Source organism: Trachurus japonicus, chromosome 17, assembly GCF_045865225.1.
Source record: "Trachurus japonicus isolate A0001 chromosome 17, Traja_1.0".
Taxonomy (NCBI): domain Eukaryota; kingdom Metazoa; phylum Chordata; class Actinopteri; order Carangiformes; family Carangidae; genus Trachurus; species Trachurus japonicus.
In genome coordinates this window covers 26,188,989-26,202,157 of record NC_140923.1, presented here as the reverse complement: position 1 = coordinate 26,202,157, position 13,169 = coordinate 26,188,989, and the positions used below count along the sequence as shown (strand labels likewise).

The window sequence follows — 13,169 nt, the reverse complement described above, 5'->3', positions numbered from 1 at the left end:
AGAGGATAAATACCTGGCTCTTCTCACCAGTCAGGTACGATGAAGAAATTAAACACCTTGATGTATCTACAACCAAGAACAGTTACTTTTAATTTGGATTTTCTTGGATAACCATCATCTACCTGTAACATTGGACACTGCGACTCCACAGCCCAGAGCCACTGTGTACTTCCTTTGGCCTCTGTGAGTCTGTCGGCTCTGATGTGACATGTCCCAGCTCTGATGAACAGACTCCCACTCTGCTCTGGGCCTCCAGGAGCAGCAGCCTCTATGGACATCACCTGTGGCAGACCTCGACTCCTCAGCCCAGGGAAGGAGTGAGCAAGGGTCCCGGAGATGTGCCGAGGCCTGCAGGACTGTACCAGGTCCAGGGTGAGGTCCTGGTTGTCTGCCCTCAAAGAGGACGCCACTGAGAGCTGGCAGGGAGAGACTGACAGGAGACCCTGAATGTCCAGGGTCAGAGGGAGGACTGTTCCCTGTGGAACGACAGAGGTGTTTGAGCTGTCATTCTACATATAGGTATTGATAGTAGCTATATCAACGCCACAAATCTCAATGTGAATAACAATGTGGATTTTTTGGGGAATAACATAAATGTCCTCAGCTGTTGGGAGGCTGACTCAGCCCTTTAGCGGCAGAAAGTGAAACAAGGGAGATAAAGATTTGACATAGCAGCTGTATCATCTATGGTATTATTTTTGTCCTGGTGCTGGTGATAAATGAGCTGTGACTTGACCTTCTAACAGGCTGGAAACTGTATTTCAAAGGCGGTTGTGTTGACATGGACATGGGTGAATCATGGAGGAAATTGCAGTGTCGCAGTTAGAAGTAACAGCAATATTTACACCTTAAACATATTTGTTTATTCAGGTTTCCATGAACAGCGTTACACAGAACTTATTGGCTTTCTTACCTGGAGAGCAGGACAGTAGTTGCTCACATTGACAGCATAAAAAGACTGGTCTCCTTCTGTTTCTTTGGCCTCCCCCCATTTACCCCTGAAATAACAGGGTCCCAGCTCCAGGCCAACCTCCGCACCAGGCAGATGTGCAGTTGTGACATTCAGGATTAGAGCCCCATGGGAGGGAATTCCCAGCATCTGTAACTCCTCTATGGAGTGCTGGACAGATGTTTTCAGACTAAGACCTTGGGCGCAAGTTAGGTACAGAGTAAGACTGCCTCTCTGCTCCCCCGCAACCTGCAGCACGGCACTGAGATCTGTGGAGCAGCCAGAACGGCTGATGGAGACGTTGACCGAGTTCTGTGGCGGCAGCAGAGTCTGCAGGGGAAATAATGGAAAAAGATGGGGGATTATCCTTCACCAACTTCACCAATAAGCTGTGCTGCTAAAGATGATCTAATACTTATGGTTATAAAAACAGACACATGTGCATTATCAGAGGTGTAGAGACCATTACTGAAACGACAGACAGCTCCAGTAGATTTTACATCATGTACTGACCAAACCTAAAACTAGTCTAAATTCTCAGCTAAATCACCATTCACTCCAAAAACTCAAAATCTTACCAAGAATATTTGTCTTATTTCTAGTCAAAATGTCATTTCTAGTCAAAACAAATCTCATTATACTTAAAATAAGACTCATCGCATAAAAAGTAGCTTGTTTTTGATAGTGGGGCAAGTTTTTCTCTCTTATTACAAGCACAAAAAACTTGCTTTCACTGGCAGATTCTTGTACTTATTTTAAGTAAATATTTGTTTTAAACAATTGAAAATTATCTAAAAACAAGTTAATTTTTAAGAGAGAGAGATTAGTTTTGACTAGAAACAAGACATTTTGACAAGAAATTAGACTAATATTCTTGGAAAGATTTTGAGTTTTTGCAGTGTTGTTTTATAGAATCAAAGACAAATCAAACCAAATTCATCAAAATGTTGTCTTGGTCTGCATTAAATGTAATGGTCATCCATTATGTCAGACTGGATAAAAGCAGTGGACACAAGGACACTGCTAGTGTAGCTAAATCATTCAGAGGCTGGCACTCGTTTCAACTATGGTCTTGTTACTATTGTTGTCATACAGTATTGGTGTAACCAGTTAACTGAGTAATGGAAAGACAAGAGTCATCTCAAAGGTGAGGATGTTTCTTTTGCTTTCCTTCAGCTGGGAAACAAGTTTCCTGACACATTTCCTTGTTTCCTCTCTAACCTTCAATAAGACACATCGCTGCTGGACAAAAACACTCCAGCTGGTCTTCCTGTCCTCTCCTCCCCTGTGTTGACTTGTCAGAAGACGCATTGAGCACTCATCGCTTTCCACCTGAAACTGGGCTTGGTTAGCTGTGGTCGACATGCTAATGGTGAGTCCCCCTGGTAAAACAGTGGAGGCCACGTTTTGCTGCAGTACGACCCTGAAGGAGCTGGAGGGCTTCCAGGAGGCAGTCGCATCCATCTGAGCCAAGCGGGTGTCGAAAGACAGGCGAGCTCTTCCGGAGAGAGAGGTATCGTGTAGCTGCCCCGACCCCCGCAGGTCCACTCTGTTTGGGACGATGGAGGTAAGAGAGGCCCAGTGATGCTGGAGGCTCCAGCTGATTTCAGCCTTTTGTTCTTTGAGCAGTGCAGACAAGAGGCACTGGAGGGAGTCCTGCTGGTTCTCCAAACCCAGAAACCCTCTGAGTCCATCTCCCCCTGCTTGTCCGTGTACAGTTAAAGATGTTTTATGTGCTGCTCCCCCCTCAACACCCCCTACCTGCACCCACACCAGCCTCCCCACCCCTTTACACCGAGCAGACACCAGCAGACTGGTGCTCACTGAGTCCCATGTTATATTGAAATCTACCCAGATGTGACACCAGCTCTCCAAACGCATCCTACCCGTCACCTCAGCTTTGTGTGCAACACCGCGGGTCCCATACTCAAGCAGTCCGTGCCAGCCGTACAGTCCAGGCCTCTCCAACCTCAGTCCCACATTCAAGTCTGTTCTCCAAGGGCCGACCACCGATCCGACCCCCAGGGCCCACCTCCGCGGCCCCGGTCGGAGCAGGAGCCTGAGACCAGATTTGGTGGGTACGCCCAAATACGACAGCAGTGGCACAGAAGAGTGAGTGAGGTTGGCGCTAAGCTCCCTCTGACCATTGGAGCTGTAACAACCTTTAGCTTGAGCACTGAGCTTGGAGTGAGTGAGTGACAGGCCATAGCAGAGCCTGTTGTGTGGTCTATAGGAGCGAAAAGCTCGTACCTCCACAGGGCGACCTGCCACATTTCCATAGCACTGGGCTGAGAGTCGGTCCGCGGTGGCGTCCCCTGTGCAGTTCATCTGTGTAAACAAAACCCCCTGTTGGTAAAGTTTGTTTTTTAAAGGAGAAACTGAAGGAGGAGAAGAGGAGGAAACACTGAACTTTAAACCAGCCACATATAATATTATGATACAACAACATGCTGGCCTGAACCCTTGTTATAAAACAATAGGTTTAATAATGAAATTGTTTTTCTGTTTTATTCTAAGCGCTTGACTTGATGCTACTAATCATCACAAGATATTGCGTATATTAATAAATATATTGACTTCTTGGGAAATACAATAATTCTCTTTATATCTGGGAGTTAGGAAAATATCTGTATCATATTCATACACTAAATATGACTATCAGCCATCAGCTGATTAGCTTAGCTTAGCATAGCAAAGACTCAAAACAAGGGTAACCAACTAGTCTATCCCTATCCAGAGACAACGAAATCCACCTACCAGCATCTATAAAGCTTCTTTTGTACATATTAGACAAACAAAATACAATGTGTAAGATAGTGAATAAACATATTTCTTTAAAAAAAAAGAAAAGGAAATGAGGTTCAGATCCTACAGGTAATGATAGTTCTTGGAAGATTTGTTTTTTCTTTTGAGGTGTCACAGTGTAAATGCTAAGGTGTGGTGTCCCTCAGGGACCAATACTTGGGCTGTCTTTATCCTCAATTTGGACTATTTGTTATGTTACACAATTTCTACGATGTGCAACAATTATGTCAAGATTGTGAATAAAGATAAATAATGTCTCACTGAATCTTCACACTGTCAGTGTTCACTGTATAAATGATGTAAAACCTACCTGTAAAGAGTTGGGCATTAGTCCCTGGAGCAGTTTCATTTGTTGCCACAGAGACACTAACAAAATAACTGTGCTGTTTTTTGATCCAATGTTGAAGACGATGTCAGCCATTCTCTCATCATCCATGTGGAAGACCAAAGCTGTATCAAGGCCCTCTGTCTCTAACTAACAGAGGGAACAAACATGAAATATTTAAAGGCCAAATAAAGATGAGAATCCATATAAGAAACTGAGATGCCTTATAAGACGGGAAGTTACTGGGGATATCATACTGTCATAACAGTCCTTTACCTGGTAGTGTGCTTTGGCTTGTATGGAGCTTGATACACCTCTCTCCATCAGGGCTCTGACTTGATGCTGCAGCCCCAAGAAGTGTTCCCATCGTGGGATTAGATGGTCCGACTTGCCACCATTATATTCAGCCTGCAGGTGTTCAGGTCCAGCCTGCAGCTGTGCCAGAAGTGACAGTCGACTGTCGTCCTGGGCCCACGTCGCCTGAGCGCTACTGTTGGCAGGTACGCCTGCATCCAGAGGACAAAGACACTGAGAGACAAGGAGGGAGTAGAAATACATCTAATACAATGCATGTATGATTAAATGATTACCTGTGGCATTAAGCAGGTGGAAAGAGTGAGAGAGCTGAGTGTAGACTTCACCCCTCCCTTTGTTCTCCAGTCGCCGGCTCACGTTCACGAAAAAATTCTCCTCCCCCAGTCGAACAAAGAGCCAATCATGAGACTTTTTTCCCATCATGCCCTCTTCATCTTCACTGTCCAGAGTTTCTCCAGGCTCCTCCTGATGTCTCAGCTCCACACTGTACAAGGTCTCCTGTACTCTTACTCTCAGCTGTCCTGCAGCGCACACACACACACACACACACACACACAGCATTACATGAGAGACATACGGATTTGCTGGCCATATATATTCATATTTCTGATATTTAATGTGACTGTATCAAAATTCTCTGCCATAGAGTTAATAGGTGTTTCCCATAATGCTGAACTGCTACTTCAAATTGCTGTGAGCATTTGTACCTTCGATGAGGGTGTCAGACTGTCCCAGCGTCCCATCCAGCCCCAGGGCTGGAGGAAGGAGAGCGAGGCCGGCCATGGAGTGCCTCAGGTCTCCTGACACAGCCAGCTGGAGACCAGGAGTGTTTTTTAGAGATCCTTTGACCTGGGCTAGCAGGCGCTCATTCCCCTGTGTGTACGAGCCATGCAAAGAAACACTGGAGGACGAAGAGTTCAACAGAACACAGACAAAAAAAAAGAGACGGTCAGCATTGTTTGTCATATTATAACATAGTCACTCACAGCGAATGTCTTAAACTACAGGATACCTGTCTGAGGTCATGTTGGACGCCATGTTTACATGCAGTTCAGTGGCCGTAGGCAGCAAACTCTGGGACAGGTTCATCTTCAGTCCCACAGCTCTGTGCTCCCTCTGCAGGGACTGAGACATGTGGGCGTCCAGCCTCACCCTGTCCTTCCCATCAGCCCTCACACATACTGAGCTGCTTCCTTGACCAGCCACTAAAGAAACGTCGCCAGTGGCCTTCACCTTAATGTGATAAAAATAGTGAAGTGATTCTTTAAAAAAGAAGATAAAGACTTTATCAAAAACTTTATCAGACTAATATAATTTGATAAAACACAAAAGCAGTCCACCTCAAGGGTTTTGGGGATCTTTGATTTGAAGGGATGACTGACTGATGAGTACAGTCCCACTCTGCCTGAAGTCCCATTGAGCTGAACAGAAAGCTAAAAGAGAAAAACACCTCAGTACAACAAACTTGCAAATGAAAACTTGAAATTCAATAACTGAAATGCAAAGTTGGCTTTACTCACTTGGCACTCCTGTCTCTCCACTCTCAGTTTCCCCCTGGCCTGATAATCAAAGTCAGTGTTGTTTTTGGGGTCCCAACGTACATCTCCCTCCATTAGAGCAGAGGAGGGGAGCTGCAGCTGTGACAGCAATAACATTTGAACTGGTCAGACGTTTGGCCTCTTCTACTGTAAACCATACAGTACCGGGTTGGAGGTGGACTTACATCACTTATTACTCCTATATACAGCATACAGATCATGTGTGGGTGGTGCTGTGTTGTAAATAAGACACTGTGGAGAGGATTGTGTACCTGGAGCTGATGAGTAAAGTTGGCTCGAACGTTTATTGTTTGTTGACGTGAATGCAAGGGACTCAACTGAACTTGTCCAAAGAAAGTCAGTTTCTCCTTGCTGCCGACCCGTAACCTTCCTCGTACATCCCTCTGGGTCTGAAGAAAAAAAAAGGATGTAGCGCTTAGCAACATCTAATACCTCAGTGCTTTGATTTTAGACAATTCATGCATGAGATGTTACATCAGAAGTGATTTTTAGGTTGTTTTTGGAGTATGTTAATTTATAGGCTCCTACAGTGTTTGTGTGCAGATAAATGTTAAAATGTAGCAGTTTACCTCAGTCTATATCTCATTTTGTCAGAAAGGTTTCAGAAGCCTGTTTTTTCTATACTCTTTTATTTTTGCCTATTTTATGCAGTCCAGGCTTTTGAGAAGAGAGTAAACATATATTGCTGCTGAAAACTGACTTACATGTGATGTGTATTTTTTGGGGAAATATGGTTCCTGGAATAGTCTGTAGACAATCATTATCATTCAACTGTTTCACTGGTGTTAAAAATGCAGACTAAAAACCGAGAAAATCGACAATATCGTAGAATCGCAATTTACATCGAATCGGCATCCAAAAAATCGTAGAAGAATCGAATCGGGAGTAAAACATATCGTCCCAGCCCTAGTGGGAATCATGAAGACCTGCAGTTTACCTGGTTGCTGGTAATGGTCACACAGATCTCTGAGTCAGATGGAATAGTCTCCGAGCTGAAAGGATGGACCAGTGCGGAGCAAACCTGAATATAAAGAGAGTTGTATAAATATCACTGAATACCTTAATAAATCACTGCACCCCCCGGGTTTCTCCTTAGGCATAATGCCTTAAGTTCATAAATCAGCCTGAGCTCAACTTACAAAAGGGCTGGGTGGTTGGTAGCCCAGAGTGAGGGTGTGGATGACCTCCCTGTTACCATGGAGACCAGCTTTGGACTCAAGGATATAGAGGTCGTTGAGGAGGTCAATGGTGAAAGTTTCCCTGAGGAGGAGAGTCTGAGGAAAGGTCTGGAAGGGCTGTCTGCGTGAGACGGTTCGTTTCAAAAGTCAGCAATGTTCCTGCTGCCGTTCGTGTGGCATGACATAAAAATCAAGATTTCATCAAACCGGGACACAGACCTGAGATGGAGCACTGCTGTTTTCTGATACATCTTCTTGTCCTTCCTCAGCTCCTCCACTGCCCCCTCAAACTCCAGCTCTGTGGGCGGACTCTTGGGCCTTGAGATACTCATCTTCACTGTCGCTTGCCTCTTCTTCAAATTCTTCGACAAATCAATGAAGGGTCAAAAACATCAGACATAACGGAGAAATAAATTACAACTTTGCATACTCATCTATGTCCTCACCCACCTTGTCTGCACTGTTCATGGCAGCAGAGAGGCTGATGTTGTGTTTGCCATAGGCAGAGGCCATCTGCAGGGTGTGGCTGAGTTTAGAGGCCTCCAGAGAGACATCTCCTCTCAGGGGAGGAGTCCACAACGAGCTCAATGAGCAGGAGGCCTTCACACCTCGCTTCATCACCACACCCCACCCTGCTGCCTGTGGAGGAAAGGAGGAGAAAGTGTGTATAATATACAAACATCATAAAAATGATCCCCCCTCCTACCCGCTATTATGGTTGCAGTATTTTTTTTTCTCTCTCTTTTTTTTTTTCCTCATACATTACGCGCATGTATACCTGCTCATATATACACACACACATACTGTACACAGGCGCTCATGCGCCTGCTCTCTCTCTCATATACACACGCGTACACACACATACACACGGGCATACAAACCCCTAATGTGTGTGTAAACTTTGTTTGCAAGAAGTTATGTCTACTTTAAGGTTGATAAGTTGGAATGTTAAGGGGATTTCTAATAAAACAAAGAGATATAAGATTATTACGCATCTGAAATCCCTAGAATGTGATGTAGCAATGTTGCAGGAGACTCATTTGATAGATGCTGAGTGTGTCAAACTGAGACAGAGATGGGTTGGCCAGATCTACTCGGCACCAGGTTCGGGAGCCTCGAGAGGTGTCGGCATTTTAATATCAAAGCGGGTGTCATTCAAACTTTCCAAAATAGTCACCGATAAGGAAGGTAGATTTGTTATTATATCAGGTTATCTACAGAATGTAAAATGCACATTAGTCAGTGCTTATGCTCCAAATATAGGTCAAGCTGAATTTTTATCTAAGCTGAATTTGGTTCTGTCTCAATTTCCGTCAGACCCAATATTAATGGGAGCAGATCTTAATCTTGTTAGTGACCCCCTGGTGGATAGATCAGGCCGCCCTCTGCCTTCAGATGCCTCACTATCAGCAGGACTGAAAGAGTTTCAAAGTTCTCTGGCAGTGTCTGACATCTGGCGTACAGTAAACCCTTCTGCCCGTGAATACACATTTTATTCCAACGCTCATAATTCCTATTCTAGGATTGATTATTTGCTGTTATCACAAGCTATGGTAGAGAATGTTATTGACAGTAAAATACACAATATCCTTATATCTGATCATGCCCCACTGTCAGTCTTGTTTGTATTGTCTGTAAAGGATCATAAATGTAAAATATGGAGATTTAATAATTCCTTGTTGAAAGATGAGGTATTTGTATCCACACTAAGGGGAAAGACAAGTGAGTTCATAAACCTTAATTTGAACTCTGTGTCATCAATACAGACAGTGTGGGAGGCATTTAAAGTAACTTGCAGGGGTTGGATAATTAGTTATGCTACGATGAAAAAGAAGGAAAGGGTATTAAAGAAAAATAGACTAATCTTGCAGCACAAAACATTGGAATCCCAGCATATGCTGGACCCCAATAATGTACGACTTAAAAATGAAATGATGATTGCCAAAACAGAACTGCAATCACTGATTCATGAGGAGACATCTTTTGCATTATTTAGACTCCGTAGAAAACATTTTGAATCGGGTGATAAAGCGGGAAAAATGCTGGCACTAAGGTTAAAACAATTGGAAAATCAACAATCAATACCTTCTATTTGTGATGATTCAGGATCAACTATATTTGAGCAAACTCAAATTAATAAAGCCTTCAGAGAATATTATATTAAACTTTACCAGTCAGAGGGCTTTTTTGAAGAGAAGGATATGGACATGTTTTTCAAAGACATTTCCCTACCAGGTTTAAAAGAGGAAGAGAGAGATAGTCTGGAGTCACCGGTTAGCGAGTATGAGATTATTTCTGCCTTAAAATCACTTCCAACAGGGAAGTCACCAGGCAATGATGGTTATACTAGTGAATTTTATAAATGCTTTCAACAAGATTTAGCCCCCCTTCTTAAACTGTTATTTAATGATATGATAGCTAACAACTCTATGCCACATAGTATGTCCCAAGCTATAATTTCTTTATTGCCTAAGCCAGGAAAGGACCATTCACAAATGAGCAGTTTCCGTCCTATAAGTTTATTAAATAATGATTATAAATTGTTTGCCAAAATTCTAGCAAGGCGTTTGGAGTCTGTAATACCCTCATTGATACATCTGGATCAAGTAGGATTCATTAAGGGCCGCCTTGCCTCTGATAACATGAGGAGGCTTTTTCATGTAATGTCAGAGGCAAGTTCTTTGCAGCATCCAGCGATGGCTATATCGCTGGATGCTGAAAAAGCCTTTGATAGGATAGAATGGCGTTATTTGTTCTGTGTGCTCACTAAATATGGTTTCGGGCCAACCATTATTCAATGGGTTAGGGCTCTCTATAATAGTCCAGTTGCATCAATTAAAACTAATGGTATGATATCAGAACCTTTTCATCTTATGAAATCCACCCGGCAGGGCTGCCCTGTTTCACCATCCCTGTTTTTACTTGCCCTTGAACCTTTGGCATGTGCTATACGGTCAGAGGCAAACATTTCTGGTGTACATATTGGGGGATATGATTTTAAGGTTAATTTGTTTGCGGACGATTTATTATTAACATTAACACAACCGTCCCAGTCTGTACCTCAGGTGATGAAGTTGATTGATGCATTTGGGGCTTTATCAGGATATAAGGTAAACTATACTAAAAGTGAAGCTATCCCCTTGAACCACCAGACCTACTCGTCACATCTTGGTTCTGCCCCATTCCAGTGGAGAATTGATGGCATGAGATATCTTGGAATAAATATCCAGTCCCCCATAGAAAAGATTTTTGATTTAAATGGACCACAACTTTTGAAGGCAATCAGGGAGGATGTAAAGAGATGGACAGTTTTGCCCATATCTTTATGGGGCAGAGTAGAAGTTATTAAAATGAACATCCTACCTAGACTGTCATTTCTAATATCTGCCATACCATTAAAATTTCCACCACATTGGTTTAAAGAAATTAATAAATTGCTTACAGGTTTCTTGTGGAAGGATAAGCCACCAAGAATTAGTCACAAAAAAATGTCGAGACCTAGGACAAGTGGGGGATTGGGTGTCCCGGATGTTTATACATACTACTTGGCCTATAATGCTAGATTTCCCCTGTCATGGGCCTATATGAATAAGAAGGAAACGGGCAGTTGGAAGTGGACTGAAGAGAAGGTCCTGGCAGAATATAGTAAATCTGCGTCGTTAACAGCTTTATTTTTTCATCCTAAAATTAATTTTAAATTGGATAACCCTATAATAAAATTCTCATGTGAGGTAGTTAAATCTTTACACAAATGCTTACTTTTCTCAGGGTCCTCACTACCATCATGCCCTATATGGAATAACCCGCTATTTACAGCAGGGGGCAGACCATTGTCCAACAATGTTTGGAAATATAAGGGTATTAATGAACTGGGCCAGATTATCAAAGATGGGGACATGATATCCTTTAATGAACTAAAAATTGAATTTGGGGTTAGCGACACGGAATTTCTATCATATGTACAATTGAAATCTGTCTTGAGGGCACATATACTAAAAAATGTCAACATTGGTTGCAACTGTGATTTAGACAATAAGTTCAGGAAAATTGCCACAGGGAGGAGAGTGGTTTCAGTTTTGTATAAGTTGTTATCCCTGGCCTCTCCTGACAGTCTATGCCACATAAAACATCAATGGGAGAAGGACTTAGGTGTCACTATCACAAATGCTCAGTGGGAATCCATTTTGAGAAATACAACTGCATCTTCTAAATGTGTGAGATATAAAACCATTCAATTTAAAGTGTTGCATAGATCTTACATTACACCACACACACTGAACAAAATGGACCCCTCCCTTTCCCACTTGTGTTGGCATGGCTGTGGAGAGGCAGGGACGTTAATCCACCTACTGTGGTATTGCCCCCCAGTGAGGAATTTTTGGAAAAACGTTATTGCTCAATTGAGGTCCATTCTTGACCTACAGATACCTGAATGTCCTCTAAGTTGTCTGCTGGGGAAAATAATTGATAATGTACCAATTCTCAAACAGCGAATTGTTACACTCGCCTTCATGTCAGTCAAACGAATAGTACTGATAAACTGGAAACATAGAAAGTCAAACTGTTTTAATATCGACGCCTGGCTGGAAGACTTTTTGGACCTGTTGGCAATGGAGCGGGCAACCACTGCCTTACTTGAACGTGATCGTGGAGATGATGGACCTTGGTTACTGATTAGAGACTATATGGAAAATGTATAGAACTGCAACCCCCCCCAGGTGTTTAATTTTAATTTTTGTTTGTCTGTTTGTTTGTTGGTTGTTGTTTTGTTCTTGTAATAAATGGTAAAAAAAAAAAAAACAAAAAAAAAAAACATCATAAAAATGTATTGGTACATATTTCTTATCTAAGACCTGATAATAATTTCAATTTAAAATGGAGTTTAAAGGGATAGTTCAACATTTTGGCAAATTGGCCCATTGCCATAATCCCTATAGTCATAGCAGTAGGTTCGTTACCTTTAATTGTCGGTGTAAGCTGTTTTTAGAACGGTGGAGTCGAGCCGCAAGCTGCTCAGAGCTATGCTATGGAGGCTAATGGGATTTCTTGGTTTCCCTCATCAAACTCATCAAATACACAATCCAACAACTCCAAAACGCTTTTGTGGACAAGTTGTGACCTGCACATTCACCACGCTATGAGATAATAATGTAATGTTACGAGACAGAGTCGTTTTTGAGACAGGTCACAACTTGTCCACCAGAGCGTTTTGGAGTTGTTGGATTGTGTATTTGATGAGCTTTATGAGAGAAACTAAGAAATCCCATGAGCCTCCGTAGCATAGCTCTGAGCAGCTCACGGCTCTGCTCCGCCGTTCTAAAAATAGCTTGCACCGACAATTAAAGGTAACGAACCTACTGCTATGACTATAGGGATTATGGCAATGGGCCAATTTGCCAAAATGTTGAACTATCCCTTTAAACATCCGGTACTTCACCGAAGTATATCATATACTTACATACATTTCCACTTAAAGCTCTGTCACCATTTTGATGGTTTTATAGAGCAGATGCACGCACACACACACACACACACACACACACACACATACACTCACACACAGTCCCACTGTGCAGACAAGCTGCAGTTTCCCTGAATCAAATACTAAAAACAGATGCATGAATGTTCAGATGCAGAAGCAGCATCGTCACTACTCACTTGGAGGTAGGTGACAGCTGGTGTGTAGAGCTCCAGACGCGCCTCCCTCTCTCTACCCCTGTCCCTGTAGAAACCCTCCAGGACGAGGTTACGGGCGTTCAGCCACTTGCTGGCCGTCAGCTCCGATGTGAGCTGGAGCGTGTGGCGCTGGAGGCGGCTCAGCTTGTGGGCCGTGTAGACGTAGAGCCACGGCGTGTCCATGTTAAAGGTGCCTGAATCATCAAGAAGGAAGAAATGGTAAAAAAAAAAAAAGTATGGACTTAAAGGTACAATATGTAAGAAATCTAAAGCAACTGGCCGTAAAATCCTCCTAATATGTCACAGAGACTCAGGAATAATGTTCATATAACATGATGAACTCACCAACAACAATAGTACAG

At 42.9% G+C, this 13,169-nt stretch overlaps 1 protein-coding gene across 1 annotated transcript in view; it reads right to left on the bottom strand.

Moving 5' to 3' along the window:
• The window catches only part of apoltp (apolipoprotein lipid transfer particle homolog), a 42,569-nt gene that overhangs the window by 16,290 nt on the left and 13,110 nt on the right, over positions 1-13,169 (bottom strand). The window contains exons 29-44 of the mRNA XM_085804398.1: positions 12,790-13,001; positions 7,582-7,770; positions 7,351-7,493; positions 7,093-7,252; positions 6,891-6,974; positions 6,205-6,342; positions 5,915-6,031; positions 5,735-5,827; positions 5,407-5,627; positions 5,102-5,295; positions 4,670-4,915; positions 4,356-4,585; positions 4,065-4,229; positions 2,171-3,277; positions 914-1,279; positions 123-476 (exon numbers count right to left, since the gene is read on the bottom strand). Of these exons, the coding sequence (XP_085660524.1) occupies positions 123-476; positions 914-1,279; positions 2,171-3,277; positions 4,065-4,229; positions 4,356-4,585; positions 4,670-4,915; positions 5,102-5,295; positions 5,407-5,627; positions 5,735-5,827; positions 5,915-6,031; positions 6,205-6,342; positions 6,891-6,974; positions 7,093-7,252; positions 7,351-7,493; positions 7,582-7,770; positions 12,790-13,001 (4,019 nt within the window). The remainder of the gene's footprint in view (positions 1-122; positions 477-913; positions 1,280-2,170; positions 3,278-4,064; positions 4,230-4,355; positions 4,586-4,669; positions 4,916-5,101; positions 5,296-5,406; positions 5,628-5,734; positions 5,828-5,914; positions 6,032-6,204; positions 6,343-6,890; positions 6,975-7,092; positions 7,253-7,350; positions 7,494-7,581; positions 7,771-12,789; positions 13,002-13,169) is intronic.